This window comes from Melospiza melodia, chromosome 11 (assembly GCF_035770615.1).
Source record: "Melospiza melodia melodia isolate bMelMel2 chromosome 11, bMelMel2.pri, whole genome shotgun sequence".
NCBI lineage: Eukaryota > Metazoa > Chordata > Aves > Passeriformes > Passerellidae > Melospiza > Melospiza melodia.
Window position 1 is genome coordinate 1,635,168 of NC_086204.1, and position 23,018 is coordinate 1,658,185.

The 23,018-nt window shown below is 41.4% G+C and overlaps 1 protein-coding gene across 4 annotated transcripts in view; it reads right to left on the bottom strand.

Annotated features, from left to right (window-relative positions):
• Positions 1–22,751, bottom strand: part of KIFAP3 (kinesin associated protein 3) — a 67,576-nt gene extending 44,825 nt beyond the window's left edge. For all 4 annotated transcript variants that reach the window (XM_063165243.1, XM_063165242.1, XM_063165245.1 and 1 more), the window contains exons 1-10: positions 22,610–22,751; positions 18,707–18,838; positions 17,369–17,523; positions 16,237–16,292; positions 15,612–15,753; positions 14,428–14,527; positions 13,564–13,688; positions 13,025–13,123; positions 12,163–12,341; positions 9,892–10,054 (exon numbers count right to left, since the gene is read on the bottom strand). In XM_063165243.1, the coding sequence (XP_063021313.1) occupies positions 9,892–10,054; positions 12,163–12,341; positions 13,025–13,123; positions 13,564–13,688; positions 14,428–14,527; positions 15,612–15,753; positions 16,237–16,292; positions 17,369–17,523; positions 18,707–18,838; positions 22,610–22,641 (1,183 nt within the window). In that variant the 5' untranslated portion in view covers positions 22,642–22,751. The remainder of the gene's footprint in view (positions 1–9,891; positions 10,055–12,162; positions 12,342–13,024; positions 13,124–13,563; positions 13,689–14,427; positions 14,528–15,611; positions 15,754–16,236; positions 16,293–17,368; positions 17,524–18,706; positions 18,839–22,609) is intronic.
• Positions 22,752–23,018: the final 267 nt, after the last annotated feature.

Here is a 23,018-nt window from a genome sequence, read left to right on the forward strand (position 1 = left end):
GCTTACTTGAATATGTCAGTACCAAGCTTCCTTTTTTTCTAATTATTTTCTACTCATCTGAATGTTAAGTAATTAACCCTGAGTGAAGCATTGCATAAAGACTTGGCTGTAAAAATGTCAAACCCTGCCCAGCAGCTGGCTGGAAAGCAGTTTTCCAAAGCACCAAGTGATACCTTTTCTGCTATTTTTGACCACTGCTGAAAAAGGAGCCATTGCAAGGAAGACTTCCTTATGACTGGGTAGAGTAAGGATCAATTATTGCCCTAACTGGAAAAAGCAAGAGGGAAAAAAACCCCAAAAAACAGATTTCTGCCAAATGTGTTCATAAAAAATCACCAAAGTTTTGGTGGAGTGCCAGAAAATTGTGGCCTACAAATGCTGGTAAGTTTTGAGCATCAAGCTTTTTATGACTGAAGGTGGAATAGCCAAATGGCCTAAAGCAGTAAGGGCAGCCCTGGAAAATAATGGCCTAGTCATTATGGATTCTTCTGGTATTTATAATAAAACATGAATCATAATGAACTCATTGGATATTAAATGTGGGGGTCATAAGCACTTTGATAGGATTTCCACAAGAATCTACCATTAATTAACCAAACAATTATTTGAAAGTGTAACTGAATTAGCTTTAGTTCTTATACAGCCATTCCTGAGAAATTGGTCATTCCCAGCTGAGTGCAGTTAATGCCTTAACAAACCAGTCATTAACTGCAGTTACTGATTTTGTGGGAATTATGATGTTATAAAATACACTCAACAGTTTATAGAAACAATACTTAAGTTTTTTTAGTTTTTTTTTTTTTTTTTTTGCAGCTGTAGTTCAGCTGGAGCAGATGGGATGGAAAAATATCAGGTCCCTGGGGCTGTTTTCACAACTAGTTTTCTGCAAATTAGAGAGGGAAATAAATACATGATGGGTTCTGAGTTCAAAATGGCTTCAGATTTTTAGCCTTTGAACATTAATAAGAAGCCATGTGCCAGTTCTGGGGACCAATGCCTGAATTCCATGTTTAGTTCTTATTCTGGTTAAAGATCTAAATAGTATTAGTAGCAGAGGCTAAAGGAAAAAATACGATTTCTTGATCACAAGATCAAGTCCTATATTTTGGTTGACTTTGTGAGCTTAAAATCAAAAAATAGTTCATTAGCTCCATGACAAAAAGAGAAACTCTAAAACTGTAAAACTGAATTGCCAGTCTCAGCAGCAGCATTCAGCTTTCAAATGCTAAAGTAAAAAGGAGAATATAACTTCTGGACTAAATTATTCAAATATAACACTATCAGTAAATCAAGCAGCCATCACTTCTAATGGAATAATCAATGTCTCCACATTAGATATGAAATATGCCCTATCCCACCCATGTGCACAACACTTCCAACACTAAATGAAAACCAGATCACAAATGAGGATAAATACCTGTTAAAACAGAAGAGTGAGTCTTTATTTCAGTTTCAAACTCTAACACCCTAACACGATCTGCTGCAGAATTAGGCAAGTCAGAAATCTAGATTATTAGGAATGCCACAAACTGAATATCACACCTCTATCTGTCTCACCCTAATGTCAGAAAACAGATTAATAAAGAATTTATTCAAATGTATCATAATTAGCAGTGATTTTAAGAAAAAAAAATTGATAAAAGGTATCTCCACTTACCTCTACCCCATATCATTCCTCACAACCAGCTCTGAAGCAGTTGGACTGAGTTAGTCCATGTGTGCTCTAGACACATATTGGTTTGATTTACATATGTAAATATAAATCAGATTGGCTATATCAGTTTATTTTATCAAGAGAAACTGAAAGATTTTTCAAATCTGCTCAGACTCAAGGAGACTAGACATTGTAAATAAAACATTATGATAGTAATTACATACTAATAACCCCTCCTGTGCCTCCTTTATGTTATTTCAAACTGGCTTCATACCATAAGTCTAATTTAAAATCTCAATGTTGTCATGGTTAGGTTTGGGATTTAGTTTTTTTGGGATTTTTGGGGGATTTTTTCCCCCTTCTCCCAAAGAACTCAGTACATACCACATCTGAAACCTGGTTATAATTTTTTTTTTCCCTAGGAAACAAAAAAAGAACGTTAGTGATGAATCCTAAAGGACTAAAAACTGACTAATTTGAGTTACTTCATGTTGCAGCACAAGGAAAAACAAAGCTGCATGTCTGGAACCTCAGGCTTATTTCTAAGACAGACTGAAAGCCATTCAGTAAGCACCTCAGTGTAGGACTGTCACTCAGAAAGAATGGTAATTAACACACTGCTGTAATTAAGCGTGTCTTTTTCTGAGGCAAAACATATCCCATTTGCTGTCCTTAGGATGGGCTATAACCAATCATACTTGAACTCCTGACTTCACACAGAAGCTGGAAGCTGATTAGTTGCAATATCCCATATACCTCACAAAGCAGAAAGAAATCAACTAAAAATTCAGATTAGAGAGAAATCAAGAGGCAATAGGATTATCCCTGAAAGAAGAAGGTAAAGCTGCTTCTCTTTTCTCCACAGAATATTATGTTTTGGGTTAGGCTATGACCAAGAAAGAAAGCAAGAGAAAGAAAAAAAAGAGTTAAGGACTGAACTAGAAATCAGAACAGGTTCTCAGTTTGATTCAAACTAAGTAAACACTTCCAAAATAAGTGGAAAAATTTTTAAGCAAAGATCTTCTTCCAGAAGTCTCCACCACACTACTTAGATTAAATAGAAATATACAGGACATGCATAATTTTTGCCATATCTGCACTATGATTTCATTAAAGTACATCAACTGTTCTGATTGAAATTACTACAAATTATTGAGACTTTTTGGATCTAAACACACCCTTCTATTTAGTTTGGCATTCAGAAGGAAAGGAAATAGGTGGAGGCTTTCTGTGCTCCTCTGGATGGATGGTGCAGCTGGATTCCAACATGCTCCTGCTTGGAGGAGGAACAAACCCAATGCAGGATGGGTTCTCTTGCCTTGAGAAAGGGATGATTCACCACTCTGAAATGGAAACTGGTTTTACCTCTCTTGAAGATGCTGAAGTACAGCCCTGAGGTTCAAATCTACTAAGCCCAAACAGTGGAGTTAAATACTGGTTGAGCTTTAGAGTCTTCCAGATAGCAAGAATTGAATTCCATACTCTTCAAGCACCCATTTAAAAGGGTTTGAAGAGAATATTATCAACTGACAAAGCCTTTCTCACCTCAGCAACTGCAGACATGAGGAATCTACAGTTGGTTTCCTGGACTGCACCAAGCATTTGAGAAACTCTAAAGTAGGGAACAAACTTGTGAGTTAAGATGCTTGCACATGTCTTGAAGGAAAGCAGAGTGTAACCTTCTCCCTTACATCTGAACTTGTAAAATCCTCAGGAGCTCTAGGTCTACCCCAGCAGCAAAACTGTTCAATGTGGTGCTTTGAGGGTGCCCCTCTGCCTGCAGCCCTCACAACAGCTCTGGGGAAGGTGCTCCTCTCTTCCACCCTGGCCCTCTTCATGATGATGTTACCACACATCAGCAGAAATGCCCCACCCCTTCCTTATGGAGGTTTTTCCAATAAACCAGAACTAGTTGGTTGTGTTCTGTCATGCTTCAGGCATCCAAGTTAAGCTCTGTAAAGCTTTCAGATGTCAACAGCTCAGCAGAAGATTTACTTTTTACTGTGAAATATTAATTTGCTCTTGCAATAAGCTAAGAAATCATTAAAAGCATTGAATTAATCAGTCACATCTTGTAAGCTCCACAACAGAAATACTGGCTCAGGAATCCTTTCCATTCCTGAGTTCAAAGAATTTCCAACAACTTGGATCTCTCATCTTTAGATTGCTGCCATCTCTCCACTCCTGTCCTTGCTGCTGCCATGAGCACTTTTATTTCCAGTCAACACACATGAAGTTAGTTTCTTATGTTCCACTGAAGCTATCCTCTTTACTAAAAAGGCCAATAACTCAGGTAAATTCACACATGCACTTGCACACCACAGCAAGGAGTTTTCACTCACATGATAGTGATGTGTCTCTACACTCAATTCTGTATTTCTCAAAATGAGAAGTCATCTCTTCTTTAAAGTTTGCTGTCTATATCCACATTCAAAGTATCTAAATTTAAATGCTGAGTTCTAAAGTTCTAAGACACATTGTGCACCCCCCCCCCCTTTATATCACTCAGACATGTTTAAGTCTATCTGCACTTCTAATAAGGATTTTGAAAATCAATGTTAAGAGATGTTTTTTGTTTGTGGGGGTTTTTGTGTCGGGGTTCTTTTTGTTTGTTGTTGAGGGTTTTCTTTTTTATTTCAGTCTTGGCCATACTCACCACAAATGATAAAAAAACTCCCATTAAAATAAATCCCTTAATAATTGCTGCTTTCCAACAGACTGGTCCCTGTAGTTGAACTGTTACTTAATGTGCTTCAGCCAGCCTTCACTATAAAGGAATGGAGACACCCCAGGCAATATTCACACAAGCAGTATTGGAACCAGCTGCTGCAGAGCCACCTTAGGAAAAAAAGGTTTCTCAATTTAATTGGGAAAACAGGAGGAAGCATAAATTTTACTGCCATTAATAACTTCAAGCAATCCTGATATGACTTTACCTCACCCTGATGGCTGGACATGTGCTTTTTGTTAGGGTCTTTGCCACATCTGACCCTCATTGTTTGCTCACTTGATCAGGTAAGAAAATGTATGTTTCTTTATAGGATAAATGAGGCCTATTAAAGTCAGAAAAAACACTGCAGTAGCCTATAAGAAGCTCCATTTTTCAACAGATGTGTGAAGCTCCATAATAAGTTCATTACAAAAAGGCCAAGTGAACGCATAAAGAGAGCACATCTACTTTAAGCCTTCTTAAAAGAAACTTTCATAAAAGGAATAGAGCATTAAAAGCCCACAGCACTCCGTTAATTAGAGAGCAAAGTACTACTTGGCTTTTTTACCAGCAGTCACCTTATAATCCAGCTTGGCTGCACACCATATCAAGCCTTGATTGTTAAGAAGCCCAACACACAACTGTGTTTGGCAATTCTTTGATTGCTCATTAAACCCAACTTGTAAAGAATGGAAAAATATCAGAGGAATTTCAGCAGTTCCCAGAAAAGATTCTATCAATGAATCCAGTGCAGACAGGCTCCTCACTGAGGGCTAAATATGACTGTCAGTGCTACTCTCTGCTCTGGCTTCTTCAGCTTAAATGAACAAGACAGAGAAGCCTGACTTACTCTGGAGTTTCCACAGCCCATGAATTTTTATCTAAAGTTAGTTGGCTACTCCTCCTCATTGTACTTATATTAAAGAAATTAAGGACATCATGCCAGGATGCTCACATTAATAAGGCAGAGAGGCTGGGCACAATCTGTGACTGGCAAAACCATACTGGTGCTACCTGGGGCTGCCCACACTGTATTTCAGAGTGCTGTATAACAAACCCTCACCTGCTTGGCTGAAACACAAATCCACAAGGCCAAAGTGCTTTCAGCCACTGTAATCTGTGCTGGAAAACATAACCCAGGATGTTCCTCACCACCTAAAATCTATTTGAGTTTGACTGCCTTGGCACTGAGTGGCACTTTCACAACCCTTCTGCACTCCAGGTTCCCTTTGGGCCTGATTTGCAACCAGTCCTGTTTTGTGACCCACTCACTTTTCAGCTCACCAGTATCTGTGTTCAATCTTCCATTTTTAAAAGCAGACAGTAATTGCAAGCAACAGAAGAGATACTTAAGTCTGACTTCCAAGCATGATGGGGTTTTATTCTTTCAGCATGGCTTGCACTGGGGAGTGAATGAAAAGAAAATGGCATTTCAGGACAATATGTATTGAGTACACCTAAGAACTGTCCAGCAGCTCTGGGAGATGAACACACACATCAAAGAGATTATTTGTTCCCCACACAGTCAGACTTACCCTTTTTACTCTCTGAGCAGCACCACAGTTCCTTCCCACTGTAACAGCTCTTGCAGAATTCCCTGCAATTTGCACCCTTGGAGAGGGATATCTCACTGATGGCAGGACAGGGCTGCTGCCAGAAGCTGCCTCTCAACAGGGCTCCACCATGAGCTTTTCAGGCTTAACCCCCACAGCAGCACTCAGCTGGCTCTGCTCTACAAACTGCCTGCTGTTCTCATGGCAAATGGGAACTATTTGTCTCACTTCACAAAGGCTAAGGAACAACTCAGAGTCAGCATAAAATAGAACCCTTATTAAAAGACTATGCATCACAAGCTGTGCCTATATTTAACAGAGCTGTACTAAAAATTTTGTATTCAATTTGGCCACTTAACTGAAAAACAAAGTGGATTTGGTCCAAACAAAAAATGAGGGGGTTTTATTTTTCCTTGAATGTTTTCTTCTGTTTGTTGCCAGGGCATTTACTTTAGAAGCCAATCACACATCCAGGGGAAGAATTATGAAAAAGGGTAACATTTCCCTGATGTCCAACAATGGAAGAGCATTTCCAGGAATCAAGAAAACAGATTTGTATCCTGTTTTGAAGTTCAGCTCTGTGTTTCCCCCTTTCCAAACTCTACCATAATTGGGGGCAAGTCACTCCTATGCTCCACTTCCCTTGAATTCTGCCATGCAAAGCACAATGAGAGCACTCTAAGAGTGAAGCAAACCTGCAAGGAGAGGAGTGTAGCAGGCTGCTTTGGTATTTTACCAAGGGGATGACTGGAAGACACTAAACCTGTGTTTTCCACATTTCAGGCAAAAATCTAGTTTAAACCACTTGGTGAATTCACATGAATTCTCACCTTAGGCAACTCAAGTCACACTTCACATATATTGGCACAGAAAGATGACTCTAAATCTAAGATGACTTAGAAATCTAAATGTGATTTCAAAGTATTAAAACAAAGCCACACTACAAAAACCATTCCCTGCAGGGCCCTGGTGATTCAACATTTAAAAGGACTTCTTAAAGGATGGAAGTCACACAAAGCAAGAAAATCTCTTTTCACAGCTCCTAACCACCCTGTGCATGGAAAAAGCTGAGTACAGCAGGCTGTATCTTACAGGCCTCCACAGCTCTGCTCCAGCTTCAGATCTCAAATCTGAAGCCAAACTTCCCTCAGCTGCACACAGCTCTTTGAGAGTCACAGACCAACAAAGATCAGCTGTGGCTGATTAATTTGGGTGCCTGCAGGGAGCAAGAGGAGCTTTGTCATATACAATACTTGAGACTTGTGAAGAGAAGCAAGTGGTGCTGACTGGCACAGCTACATGGGGAAGCAGGCATTGGCACTGTTAAAAAGAAAAAGCTAATTAAAATGGAAACCAAGACTTAAGCAGAGTTTCTCATGTCCATGCTTTCAACAGCAGCCTCAACACTCTGGAGTGTGATGGAAAGAAAGATGTTCCTTCTCCATTATACCCATGGCATATTTATTCCTCTCCTGAGAGCTCAGTTGGAGCCAGTTCATCCCCACTGTGCAGCCTCCACCTCCATTTAGAGCCTTCCTGCTCCCAAACAATTCAGTGTCCCTTGGGAGAGCAGAGCATCTTCCAGAACTGCAGGCTGCATTCAGCTCCATGCTAAGCCCTAAACCCCTAACAAACAAATCCTTTAATTCTTTGCAATCTCAACTCTCCCCTTAAACACCTATTACAATTAATTTGTACCCATCTCAAACCCAGTGCTAAAAACTCAGAGGCCCAGCATGCATAAATGCTAAATTTCAGGAGGTTGAGTCAGCACACTTGACCTCTTGGCATTAAGAGTTGTACAAGGACGTGTCAACAGCTGTTGTGCTGTGTTAGCACTTGGAGATGACCTGCAAATGTAAACTGAAGGGTACTGACTTGAATAATGTGTGTTTAATATCCAAATAACCTGTATGAATGGGGCATCTGGCACATGGCAGTTTTATTATTCAGACTGCAGACTTCTCTCAGACAGGATATGGCAAGTGATGCAATTGTTAGAATCACCATACCAAGAAAAGTCTCACAAACCCTAGTCATGGCTTAAAGAAGCAAATAACAGAATTTTTAGCACATCAAAAGTAAGTATCAACCAATTCTACAGGGAGAAGCAAGAACAGCACATGCCTCTATGAAAAATTCAAATTAAAAAAGAAAGAATGGTTGAATACATCTTAGGTGAGAAAAGAAACACACTGAATATTCTGGAAGTACCAGCATTACTTGCAATAATTATCCTAACAACTACAAATTAGCAACCAGTTCTTCTGAGCTAAACAGCCTTCACACAGGCCTACTTACAAGTCTAAGAGAATGGCATTTGAAAAGCAATTCTCCTCTCCATGTTACAAACAGACACTAAAAGCAGATATTTAACTGATGAGTTCAGTCTGACTCTGATATTAAATGGAGAATTTCTGGAAGCAGGGACTTCAGTGATTTGTGTCATTGCCAGGGGTGACAAATCCCCAGAAGCCCCCCTCAGACCACAGCAATATCTGCTGTATGAACAAAAGGGACACGTTCCTGCTCCAAAAACCTTACAACCCAAGCTGAACCAAGAAGATTCAAAGATTTCCTCATCAGCTTCCATTTCTCAGTTGACTTTACTACCAAATAACATTGTCTTGAGGATATATAATAAAGAAGTCTTTCAAATGCCAATTTTCACCATCCTAGCTCAGAGCAGAGCAAACAGAAAGTATAAAAGGATGTGAGGCATGGCAGGCTGTACCACGTAGCTGTTGTATAATAATCACCAACAGGATCAAGGCTTCCAAAGCATTTTAAGTTTTTATGGTGTTCAATAAACAGCAAAAAGGCTGTGATGAGGTTGAAGTAGAATTGAGAAGACAAACAACCCTAAGAGAATTCACAGCTAGAGGAGAAAGCTGAGATTCACCACTGCATTACCCCTGCCCCAGCCAGGATCTGATACACCCTCTGCACTGGATTCAGCACATCCCAAAGCCAAGGGGTTTCAGAAGACTTTAGCAATGTCTTGCATCAGTGATTCACACAAACAAGATTCTCTATTCCCACTCAGCAATCCCTAAAGCCAAAAGCTGCTAAACCTTTAGTGTATCCACCAGAGCAACCCCCAGGTCTGGCCTCCTCAGCCAAACAACACAGAAAGCAACAGAGTCCCTCCTCAGAACTCCAGCATACAACAGTGATCAAACAGAACAATCCTCTGCTTTTTCCAAATTCCTTATTGTTTCCACGGCTTTCCCCTAGAGACAACAAAGTTTCACTTGTAACTGATGTACGTACATGATCTTAACACAAGACTGCCAAGCTGCAAGTCTAGAAATCAGTACACCCTAGATTGAAAACTAACAAAATTGGGAGATTTCTGATCTCTCTGGACAAGTTCCAAGAGCTAGCAGGTATACCAAGCTTCACTAAAAAGAAATATTTATATATATGTAGTTTGTACCTACATCAGCCCTGTGAAGTTGCTGGCTATTTTTCCTAGGTGCTCCCCTAGAATGACAAACATCACTCATGTGTCAGCTCATGGGGTTTTCAGGTAGCTACTGAAGTGATTTTTGAAAACTAACAAAACTGGGAGGTGTCTGATCTGTTTGGACAAGTTCCAAGAGCTAGCAGGAACACCAAGCTTCACTAAATATTTATATATATAGTTTGTACCTACATCAGCTGGGCTCTGTGAAGTTGCTGGCTGTTTTTCCTAGGTGCTCCCCCAGAATGACAAACATCACTCATGTGTCAGCTCATGGGGTTTTCAGGTAGCCACTAAGGTAAATTTTAAAGACTGGAAGATTCATTCTACAGCTCAAGAGACCCTAGAAGTAAATCTACAGGAATCTACAAGATGATGTGAATGCCAGGAAGCTGGGAGTGGTGAGGAAGTGGCAAAAACACAAGTGACACAGCAACTCTCAGGTACATCATAGCATGATGCAAAGAGCTTCACTGCAATGTCTGTGTTAGACCAAAAGAAGACATACCCAGGAGTGCAGTGAGTTTGGGAAGCAAACCAACATGGACCATTTTACTTCTCAGGCCTGTGTCAAAGGAGAGATTCAGCAAGAGTCGAAGAGTGATATTCAGCAGGTCTTCATGTTCACATGGCACCATTTTCACAAGTTTTTCAATAATATCCATTTCAACCTGTATTTCAAGGGAAAAAAAACCAAAACCATAATCCATCCAAACTTACTCTGGCTTCAATATCCAATTTGTAGCCATAACAGTGACTGTTAATGCAGTTTCATCTGAAGTAGTTTCACTTATGCCTTTGTGGTTGAAATCTTCTAGATTGGCTTACTGGGAAACATTGATTAAAAAAGGCTTTGAACCAACAAGTTCATATGTCTTGAAAACATTCCTCACTGTTGGAATACTGCAGGAATGTGGTAAAGACATCACCTGCAGAACTAGATTGGGGTAAGCAAACTCATTTAAACTTTAACACATGCAATCCTGCAGCAACTGCCAGTGGAGTCAAAGATAGAGCCAACCAAGAAAGACAGAAAATTGGCACCCAAAAAGAATTTGAGACCTTTCATTATGAATTTCAAATCAACCCCTAGCCAGAAGTGTGCATGTGCTCTCAGAAGAGGCATGCCATCCTACATGTCAATTTAATAAAAGCATGAAAGTCATCTTGAAACATGTATCACTTTCAAATTAAAAAGTGGAATCCAGAAACTGAGAAGTGGTATCAGTTCCTGAGATCATGTTCACTTCACCAGCCAGAAAACACATCTGAACTGGCAAGACTTCAGAAAGTTTTTTATCATGTTTTAAGCAACATTTCTGAGCTTTTATTTGACACAATCTTTTAAATGCATTCCTTTTTTTTTTTTTTTTTTTTTTTGTTTCTTTGTTTCCCAGATCCTTCTTTGGCCAGAAGGAGGCACATTAAATTACTTGGCATTCTTCAGACTTCTCCATGTACATTACTAGTCTGGTTATAAATAGACACTGAATGAACACTAAGAAAAGAAACTACAGCTCTCCCCACACAGCCCAGTGCAATAATCAACAACTGCCTGGACAGCTTTGATCAGAAACAATCAGATAGCAACAACTCCTACCTCACTGCTTTGAATTTCATATGGCCCTGCAACAGCCAAGGAAAGAATGTGCTATAAATACACATGAATTATTCACTGGTACTCAGAATCAGGTGCTGAACAACTAATCTTGGTTCATTTTGCCTTGGACAGGTTTGTATTACTGCCCAATACAAATATCAGAACATTTTCTCCTTCACTGGTAGCTTTCCTTAATAATACCATGGAGAAAAAAGCATCATCTTTATTATCAGTAAGGAATGCTCACACAGCTGACCTGAAGCACACCAACATTTCCAAAATTGTTAGAACATTCTGAAATCAAATTGATTCAACAACTTTGTTTATCTTTCCAGTAAATCAGGAGGAATGGGGAAAGTGTGCCAGCAAATCAGTGGGCTGGAGAGCAAATTCTTATTTTTCTAACCAAGTCCCATATATAAATAAGGGAGATACTGCTTGTCTGCAGTGTTCAGTGCACATGCATGCAAAGGTCCAGTTAATTCACTGCTGCTTTTACACAGATCTTTTCACCTCACAATCTCTGTACACCACTGATCTCAGATTCCCTCTTGGATAAAGAAAATGTATCATTTTCATCTAATTAACTGAAATAGAGGCACAAAAGTGAAGTCAAGCATCTATTACAGTATCAGTAAAAGAGGTACTTGGCTAGAGTTTAAAGTCACAAAACAAATTATGCTACAATTTCAGAAGTGTAAGACTTCACAAAAAAAAATTATGAAGAATAACTGCCTCCACTTCTTTGGAGGAAGGAACCAAACTGACACAGGAAATAAATAAACGAGAATAAAGAGAAAAAATATCTCTCTTCCCAAGTCAATACATGGCAGAAACAACAATATGTTGTCACAAGAGTATAGTCTGGGGGCAGAGTCATGGGCACCACCATAAGTGGGGATAAAACAAGACTCTGAGGTGCTGAATTCAAAATCTGGAATTTTGTGGACCATATTTTGCATCATATTTTCTGTTTGGGATTTTCTCAAAACAGTTTGCAGTAGGTTATGACTGGATGTTGTGCTTTTCTTGCACTCATTTTACTTGTAACAAAACAGAATAATCAGTGCTAGAGATACTCAGTGTGAAAACAGAGATGTTTCCCTCTTCCCTCCAACCACACAAAAGTTTTCAGATCTCCAACCTTCCCAGCATTCAGTGGAGTGCTACAAGCCTCACCATATCATTTTTGTTCTCCATGAAAATGCTGAGTTTCTTCAGGAAGGTCACAACGAGGATGAGCAGCTCAAAATTATCGCGGTCCAGAGCTTTCACCAGCATGTGCACAATGTTCTTGTTCCTCATCTTCAGCTCAATGCGAGTGTCCTCAGCCAGGTTGAGCAGCAGGTAAATTGCAACTGGCAAAGGTCAACACAAATCACACCAACAGATCACACCCAACACAACAAATCTCTATTTATACTTCAGGTACTGAAGACAAGACTTTCAGAAGCATTTTGCTCCCTTTTCAATGCATTTTGAAGGAAATTGCCAGTGAATGCCTTTTTTTTGGCCTCTTTAAGAAGCATTAAGAACATTAATTCTAATTGTGGCTCTGAAGAAAATTAGAATTATGATAACTAGAAGCTTTTTATGTTGTGTGATTTGTGTTTTTTAAAATTCCAATTCCAACAGGAAGCAGCAAAAAAGCCCCTCTCAGGAAAGGTTTACCACTCGGATCATTTCAATCTAACATGAAGTGTATTTTAATACAAAAACTGGGACAGAATGAAATCTATTCAAAGAGTCAGATAGAAGCAAAATTAGGTAAATTTTAAAAAATTTCAAATACCCAACTCCTCCCAAACCAATATAATAAGCAAAGAAGAGTGGATCACTTTTGCTTTTCTACTGACAAACGGTTTTTAAAATTATTAATAATGTCAAACAATCTGATTAAATATTTCTCTTTTCCCTGTTCTTGGGCAACACTCTTCCATACTCATCCATGTTTAAGACATCCTGGTTGTAAAAAGAATCCCAGAGGATCCCTCAGCCATGTTTACCAACAAGAAAATAATTTGCTATTTGGATTTGGTACCTCTAAGCAGCTGCTCCTGCTTGACAACCAGCCCTTTGTATTTCTTGTAAGTTTTCTCAGAGTCCTTTTTCAGGGTTTGATTTTCAGGATCTTCATCAAGTGAATTAGAGAAGTTAAGGAGTTCAGAGAAAAGTGATGCAGGCTAGGTGACAATTGTCCTGGAAAGTGTTTCTCAATCACCAGTGAAAAGCAAGGGATCTATGGAATACCCAGTGTCAAAACTCTCCCTCAGCACCAGCTGCTACACCTGCAATCCAGGCCAGGATATTTTACACCCTACTAAGCAGCACAGATGTTCTAAGACATATTGCTGATAAATTTTTTTTTTCTTGTGTTGCTTTAATAGCTTCAGTTTAACCTCTTCCACATCCCAAAATCTTCCCCCTTGGTCTTTCTCATATCTGCAATTATATTTTGCACTTTCTGGTAAATTCTACTGCTTTCACAGAAGGTGTTGTGCACTCATCTTGTGTAACCCAACAACACTCATCAAGACAAGTCAGAAGCCATCAGGCTACAGCAGAACATCAAAAGGATATCAGCTTTCTTCTTTTTAGCAAGTTCTTCCTGCCAAAGCTCATGTCTCTTCAGTTCATGGTCTATGATATTCATACACAGAGCTCCAATTTTGTAATGTGTGATTATCCCATGAAACTGAGAGAAACTACATTGAAGAAATAATATTTGTGAGGAATAAATGCCAACAACTCCATATCTACTGTGACATCTATGGTAGTAATAGTGCACCACATCAAATATTAAAAAAGGTATTTACAGTCTGTCCCATTAAAGCACTCTCCTATTGGAAAATTATTTCAAAATAAGAGCAATCCCTGAAAACATGAATATTTTCTCAACTTGTAGAAAAATAAGGAATAGTTTGTTGTTCCAGATCAAAATAAAAACACATTTCAATTTTTATGCATAAAGGAAAAGGTTTTCCCCTCAGCCCTGCCTTCCATTCTGCAAGTGCTTCAGAGCACTCTCCTCATCAGAAATAGAGACCTAAAATCAAGGTAAATGCAATTTCTGCTTGAATTATTTCTAGGCAGGGTATGCAGAAACACTGGCATAGCTAAATAAGAGCAAGTGCTCACTTCAGTTTTGAACATTGTTTCCTCCCTTAGGTGTGCAGATGGAAATGAGAGGTGGCAGCTCAGCCACCTTTCATTTCTGACACAAAGCTATGAGTCAATCTTTACTAGCTCCTTCCCAGCTCCCTTACAAACTGCCTCATCACGAGAGTTCTTTTTGTTTTAAGTGAGAAAACTGAGGCACAAGCATGTTTCTGTCTGTTCTTCCTGTTTCAGTGAAGTTTTGTAGCACAGAGCAATAAACAAATGAAAAGCCACTAAGCAGAGCTACGTTCTTTATGTTCCTAAATCCAGGGACTCTGCACTCACCTTGAAAAGCAGAAGAAAATGTAAATTATATTGGTAGCCAGTTCAATGCTTTGTTTCCAGTCTTCCCTCAGCACTCTGGCCAATGCACCCAGGGCAGTTTCTGAAGTGAAACAAGATTTAGAGAAGCATCAGCATTTTGTGTCCCTCCTTTTTAGCTTGCGAGCCTCAGAATTTGAAAACATCTATCAGTTTTCTAGTGGAACACTCTCACAGGTGTCTCACTTTAACAGCCAGCACTGCTCACCAGTTCTGTTTGGAGGCAGTACCAGAGAGTGCCCTGGGTGGTCAGCATGTCACAAACCCTAGAAGCAGCAGCATGGAAGGAAAGTGCAACCAAACACTGAATTCATCTCAGAACTGCCACTAACCTTCAGATTTTGTGGCCTCTGCCAGCTCTGTGTTGCACACTACATTGTGTCTCTGTGTTTTAGCCATTTTCACTTTCAAATTCCTTTTAAATTCTGCCTGGACAGACAATATTTCTCATCCCTCTTTCCATTTATTTTTCCCCCTGAATCTACTTCATATTATTTAATAATTTGGTTGCTCCTTGTCTTATTTAATTTCACTTTTCCAGTCATGCTCCCCTAGCTAGTCTCTATTCATGTTACACCAGGTTCCTTGATCACAAAAGCAGCAACTGGGAACTTGCAGCACTAAATATTTTCAACAACTCTTAGGGACAAGCCATTATTTCATGGCTCACTATTCCCATCCCATCTTCTGTGGAGACACTGCAAGATGGGCATGTACTGAAGTCATCAATACATGAGGGTATAAGGGCTCAGCAAAGAGACAAAAAGGGCAAGGAAAGAAAATAAAAAAAAAATTAACTCATGTCAGCTTGCAAATTCTCTTTTCAAGGCAAGTTCCCTGATCTACAGAATACACCAATACATTCCCATCTCCAGCAATAATGCCAGCTGGAGTTAATTGAGCATCAAAATAACCAGGATCAGAAAAAAATAGCTGAAGCTCTAGAGGCCAGGAGGATTTCAGTATTAGCCTCACCTAAGACCAGTCTGAGCAGAGAGACCCAACAGAGCTTTGATGGTCACCTTATTATATACAGAGAAACAGAGCCTAGCAAAGTAAAGAAAATCCCAAATTAAAGGTGAGCTACTTTTCCCTGGACACAAATGAACAGCACATTAAGAGAAATTACCACTGGGTTTTAAAATTACCATTTATAAGCAGCTCTTCCAAATTATCAGGATTCCTGGCCAGCTGCAGGATGAGGGCAGAGCCCCGCACCTTGTCAGGAATGTCCTCGTACAGTAACTCAATGTACTCATCCATGTCATTGATGTTGGCAACTTCATCAATCTGAAAGCAGTCAGAGCAAGGCTTTCACTGAGAGACAGGGCAATTCAACACCAGCAATCACAATTCAGTTGTCACACCAAAGGACACTCAGCTTCTGAGTACAGATCTTAGGCAAAAATTAAATACAAGTTAAAAAATCCCAACACATGCAGAATGACTGCCAATGAACAGCAGGAAATCTGAGGAGATGTAATTCCTAAAAATCAAAGGATGCTCAGGATGTCTTGTCTGATGTTGCAGTCCTGACTGTCAGTCCTGCTGTGTGCTATACTTGGAGGGGTAAGTATGCAAGTCAAGTATTTTACCCTTTTTGGAGATAATTTTTTCCCATTGTGCAGTATTTCCAAACCAAGTTCTTTGTTTAAAAATCAAGAAGCAAAAAACCCACAAGAATTCAGCATTTCCTCTCCCCTCCTCCCTTTTGTAATTGCTTACTGAAGTAGCAAACAGGGTTTGCATTTCTCTTTTAACATCAATACTTACCTCTGTTCCTTCAAAGGGGGGTGGATCTTTTGGCTTGCTGGCTTTCTCTTTCCTTTCTACAAAGAAAAAGATGTGGGTGCAGTTAAGTTACACACAAACACAGATCAAACACATGTCCAGTGTTCTCATACTGAGTTAAATCAAGGTCAAAGTCCTTTGTGTCCAGCTGACCTGCCAGACTAACACAGGTTTCTGAACCCCAACAGTCCTAGGGAGTACAACAAATCCTCAGCTGCCTTCTGACAGCTCAGTCTAAATGATCAGTGATAACCTTATCAGCTGGGGAGATAGAGGCTAATAAACCTTAGAACAAGTCTAGAATGACAACACTCACTCCCACAGTGAGACATCAGCAGCTTTGATCCTTCTTGTGCCCTGTGACACACCCAGACACAGAAATGCAGAGTGAAAGAGGGTAAAACCTGCAAAGCTCTTACAATCAAATCCCATTTCTAACATAAATCTTCATTTTAAATTTGTCTCACTAGGAATCCAGTTTGAAAACAAAGCTTACCATTTCAGGGCTGCAAGAAACCTGGGTAACCACAAAGTAATGTAGAATCTTATGTTAAATATTCAACTGTGCCCTGAGCAGAAAGTTCAAGGTGAACTTAAGACATAAACAGGAGCACCAAGATGGGACTTTAGATGATGAGATGAGAGAAACACCCCAGGCATCAAAGCTTGTGAGGCTCTGAGAGTCTCCAGCTTTACACACAGCCCAAACTGAGCCTAGGCACCCTCTGTACCCTTGCAGGAGGTGATGGCAGAGATCTTTCTAGGAAGATCTCCTTAGAGACTTTTGATGTCACTGAAAATGCAGATTCAATACGATGAGGCTTCAGCCAAGAGCCAAATCTGTACCTCTCAAGTCCTGCTAAAGCACAAGGCAGCCAGTAAGAAGCATCAATATTAAATGTAAATAACACAATAAATTTGGTTATTTAAAAGGTAATTTCCTGGCTTCAAGACCATAATTGTTTCCAAGGGTGATAAAGATATGTTTCCTACTGTGACCATCCCCAGAGAATTGGTACATCAGGCACACTGGGCTCTCAGCCAGGAACACCTCAGTATTTGCTCAAGGCTGAGGCAGCCCAGTCCCAAGCTGCTTTGCTGCTGTGTTTTTTACCTTTCCCTGCTGAGGAATCCCTGCGGTTCTGCAGGTAGTACAGCAGCTGCTCCACTTCTCCAAGCTTGGAGGGGTGAATGAGCTTGCATTCTTCAACAACCTTTCGAGCCAGGGAACCAATGTCTGTGTTTGCATTGAGGCTCTTCAGCCGAATTCTGCAACACAGACAAATCTCTTTTCAGTTTTTAAATTTATCTTCAGCCCTTTGATTATGTTTATACAATCAAGAATTTCTCAAAGCAGAAATGATCCTGATACACCCAGTGCCTTTCATGTCCAAGTGGTGCCTCTGAACTCCAAATGCCAAGCAAGCGTCAAACAGATTTGGTGGAGTGTAACTGTTCACGAGCTGACAAGCAGCAACATTAAAGGCAGCTGGATGAACAGATCCCTCACAGCCATCTTAGATACAAAAGACAGTAATTGATTTGGATGTACCACATAAAAAGGGCACAGGACCACAAAGGAGTATTGGAGACAAAAAAAAAGTCCCAAATGAACGACAGTCCTGGGTGTTTGTCTGCACAGAAAGGTTATTTTGCAGCGCCAGGAGTCTCCCACAGCAGCCAGGTCCACAAGCAAAGAGCAGGAAGAAATCTCTGTGGGCATTAACAACAGGCTGGAAAAAAAAGGAATTCCACCATCATGAAGATGCAAATTATGTTGATTCATCTGATGACAGAAGTATGCTTCTGATATTTTCAAAAATTTGAGACAATTTAAAGACTCTCTTTTCTTTTTCCCCTCAACATGCACTCACACAGGCAGCCACTTCAGTTCAAATTTTCAAAAAGAAATCAGTACAGAGATAAAACTCCCCTAGAACAGATCCAACCTTGCAGCTTGAAAGATGAAGTTAGGATAGTTCTCCCAGCTTTTCCAGTGGGGAATATTTTAATGGTCTTGAAAGAAATTAACCAGGCAAAATTGAAATGCAGAAAAAGCAGTGAATTCACTGGTTGGGCAGATCAAAACAACAGGAGAGGCAACAGCTGGAGCACAAGGCTGTCAGGAGGTTCAATGGTACTCCTTGCTCCAACATGAACTACCATTTGCACAGGAAACAATCATTTTTCTCTGCCTCAAATACCCATCATGTAAAACAGAAGTCATCATTTTCCTTTACAAAACACCTCAAAGGACATGGCTGAAAAGCAATTCACAACGTGTGTTTCAGATGTTCCCAGGCACGTGTTGTTTCCCAGCTTTGAAACCTCTGCTGGTCCAGCACTAAGTTCCACAAAGATTATAAACTACAATTTCTCAGAGCAGGTGGTACTCTGAGTTATTGAATATAGAAAAATTGAAATAAAATATCAGAGCTTGCTATGACCTTACATTTTCTGACATTCCTTGCGTTCCCCCAGCATGGGGTCTCCCAGCTCTCCCAGAATTGTTGCTTCCACTTCATAATGGACAATGAGGGCTTTCTCAGATGGATGCACATCTATGTTACCTCCTTTTACCTTCCTGCCATAAAGGGAAAAAAACTGATTAAAGGAGAAGCTCAGAAAACACATCAGAGCAGAAATCAGGTACCTGCTGTGCAGACCCTAAACCCAAGTAGTGCTTGGGTTGCATATTCCATCCCACATAAATGTACCAAAGCCTGGTGCTAGGGGCATATTCTTGGCTACCACCTGGAGTACAGAAATATCCAAGCCCCTGGTAAAGCCTCACTCACAGAAATGAGGAAAGAAATCAAAGTTATCCTATTCCATATCAACATAATGAATAAAAAGATGCATTTCACCAAGCAGGTGAATTTCCCAGCTGGTTCCCCATTACCTTGTCAGTATTGACAAATCTTTGTCTAATGCCCTTCACTTAGTGCAGTCCTCTACAAATGGAATTTTTTTGTCATTCTCTTGGCTGACTCCTAGTAGTTACAATTCTCTGAGACTGAATTACAGATAATTTGTATTTCAATTGAACTACTCTCTTTTGAAACACAAACCTGTTCTTCACCTCATTGTGCCTGCTGCCAGGCTTGAGGGATTACAAAAACCAAGAGCTGCCATCAAAAGCAATAAATCCTGTCTGCCTGCTTTTCTACAGCTACAGATCCTTGGGAGAAGCATTCTGGGCTATGCCAGCAGTGTCCTGCTCTCTCCTCCTTGTGCCAACAATTCTGTGTCCATGCAGATCCAAGCTCCTGAGGAAAGGCTCACATGGATGAAGACACACCTCATTTCTGCTTTCAAGCAGTGGCAGAACACATCCAGAGAATACAGGGACCTATTTTTATTTCTTGGTAAAGATGACACTTGTCCCTTGTCCACTTGGTACAGTCATGCCATAAACCAGGCTGCTAAACACTGCAAATTAAAACCACCTCCAAAATGTAGGTTTGGCTTTTGGGATGTGGAGTGGGTTTTTTGTTGGGTGTTCAGGTTTTTGGACAGATCATGTCCTTAAAGAGAATTACAAGTGACTTCACCAGTGGTCGTATCAGCACCTAGGAGATAGCAATGACATTGGGTCAATTAGATCAGGAAAAATTACTTTAACCTCAAAAAGCTGGAAATGTCAGCAAATCCAGATGCAGCCTGTGCTGTAACCATTGTCAGCAGAAAATGTTTGAAATGTGTCTCCATCTAATCAGCTACCCTGGCATCCAGTTTTCCTTCTGCAGGTACAGCTGCAAAAAATACCTTTGTCTTGAGGTACAACTGCAAAAAATACCTTTGTCTTGAGGTACAACTGCAAAAAATACCTTTGTCTTGAGATACAACTGCAAAAAATACCTTTGTCTTGAGGTACAGCTGCAAAAAATACCTTTGTCTTGAGATACAGCTGCAAAAAAAACCTTTGTCTTGAGGTACAGCTGCCCAAAAACCCCACAAACCACAGAAAGGTCAGAAAACCAAGAGTCTAGAAAGTCTTGAAAGGATATAAAGCTACACAGAGCAAACAAATATATCTCTCTGGTGCTGGAGAGTAACATTTTCCATGAAAGCATAGCAAAACTCCCTTTATGACTTGAGATTTTTTGAAGAGACTTGGTTTGTTCCCCTTTAGCAGTACCTTGAAGCAGGTGTTAATGTTTTTATTTCAGAGGGATAGATGGGTAAACTGAAGAACTTAGAGCTGCAGAGATTTTCTGCCCTCTCACACTGACACACACCCTCTCTGCCTGAGCTATTTCTGAGCTAATGAAGTCACAAATCAATACACAGCCAAGCTCCCTCTCTGAAAATCCTGCCTTGTGAAATGCTTGAGGACCTGCACTAAAATGTACTCCCCAGCCACTGAAATTGGTTTTTATCTGGAAAACACTGCATTCAGATTGTCAGCATCACGAGGGAAATCTTCGTTTACAGGAAAAAAAAAAATCCCTCAAATCTACAAACGCATTTACTGATTTTTCCACACATCCTGAGTCTGTAAATCACCTCACAGAACATTTGAAACTGCAAATATTATTATGAGCAGAAACAGCAATGCACTGGGGAGCTCTCGTGCACATCAGCCTGTCCTTTCACTCCACTGCTTGCTTTGTCAACAAGAACCCAGCTCAGCTCAAGCTTCAAAGAGGAAGGCATTTTTCCACAGACAAAAGCTGCAAGCTGAGCTCACGTAACCAAAGCTGGAGCGTTAATATCCTTTATTAACTGATTCCTTTAGAAGGAAAAAGCAAAAGCCAACTGTCCTAATGAAAAGTGGCACAAAGCACACGTGGGTAAGGCTGAAAATTCAATAACAGATCCCAGCAAGTGAGGCTGGGTGGGAGGGGGAGTGCCCATGCAGGGTGACAAAGGGGAACAGGGAGCACAGCAGCACCAGACTTGCACACCACAAACTGATAGGTTTGGGTTTGTGCTCCCAAAAAAGAGAAACAACTACACCTGTTGCAGGGATGGCTACAAAAAAAAAAAAAAAAAATTCCTACAAAATGGCACAAACTGAACAGGTAAGGCTAAAAAAAACAGGCACTGCTCTAAAGTTACAGCTGTTGATTTAATTAAGGGTGGCATTTGATCTTTACCCATCATGACATTGCTATGACAGAACTGACATGCAAAGATGATCAACAGGGGTTTTTCCCCTGCACTGTTTACAAATATGGAGCTTAATATGTGGCATGTAAGGGGAAAAAAAGTAAAACCTAGACAGTCTAAACAGGAAATTCTGCAAATACTAATAAATGGAAAGGAAGTAAAAAACAAGAGCAGGAACTCCTTAGGATTCAAGACAGGATGGATAAAATCACCAGTATGACAGGAGGAAGTGACACTGTCCATGTGTGACACATGACATCTGGACAGAGGCCTGGATGAGCTGGCATCTTTTGGGATTGATTCACTTTTGCTCTGAAACAGCTGACAGAGATCCAAGAGCTGCCAGCTCAGGCCCTATTCTTTCTGCTGACTGGTCTCACTGCCAAACAGATAAAAGGCACCATTCATTTATCACACCTGCAACACCAAACCCAGATCATACACTTTACACCCCACAGTTACCTCTTCCATTCACACCACCTGCCCTGCCCAATCTGCAGGCCATACTGTTGACAGCTCCTCCGAATCACTCTCCCTGCTGCTCCTTGAACCTGGCCTTACTGTCTCATATCCCATCCCTGATCCCCAAAGCAGCCACCTGCACCTGATACACAATGATCCCCACCACCCATCTCCTAATAGCACCTATTCTCCTTTCACCCTGCTGTCACTTCAGTGCCCCATCCCAAACACACCATAAAATGCCACCCCCAGGCCAGAGCACCCTCCAAATCCCTCTTTCTCCTCCTCAGCAGCACCCACCCCACCTCTCTGCCCACGCTGCCTTTGTAACCTTCACTCATCTTTAACCTTCCCAATGCTCATCCAAACCTCGTTCCCAACAGAGTGGGGCAGGCTGAGGGGGGACCGCCCAAACAAATCTGTCTGCCATTCCCTCACCCATCTCACCCCAGCTTCCAAACTAGCCCCTCCTCACTCGCCATACCTCCACCCACCCCATCATCACTCTCCCAAAACACTCCATTGCCACCTCCCCAATCTCCCATCCATCCCCAAGCCAGTCCTCACTCCAGCCTCAGCCTCACACTCCACCCCTCAGCTCCCCCATGTTCCCCTGCCAACACCCCGCAACACCTGTGCCGCGCACCCCACAACCTGACACACTCCATCCACCCTCGGCACAACCTGCCGCGCCCCAACCGCCGCGACATCCCCCCCCTCACCCCGTTCATCCCCCCGGCACGAACCGCCGCCCCTCGTGCCCGTCCTCCCCGGTTACCTCTTGAGGTACCGGGCGTCCTCGCCCTGCATGGCGGCGGTGAGGGGCGCTCAGGGGCCGTGAGGGGACGGGATGGGATTGGGGGGGGGCGGCCCGGGCAGGGCGCGGCCCCGCGCGCGCGGTGCTCGTTACCAGGGAGAGCGCGAGCCCCGCCCCGCGCATGCGCGCCGCCCTCACTGTCCCCCCCCACCCGGGCCCCGCCTTTGCCTCCCCGTTAGCGCCCCCTGCAGGCGCGGGGGAGGCGCTGCCCCGCCCGCTGCCGGCCCCTCACGGCGCGGAACGGCCCGGCTTGAAATAAAAAAGTTGTGTTGTTGGTTTTTTTTCCCCCCTAAATATGTACGCAAAAGTTACGTTTATAAGCTTGAGAAACGCTGCGTTTCTGGGCGTCGATATGATTCAGATTATTAGA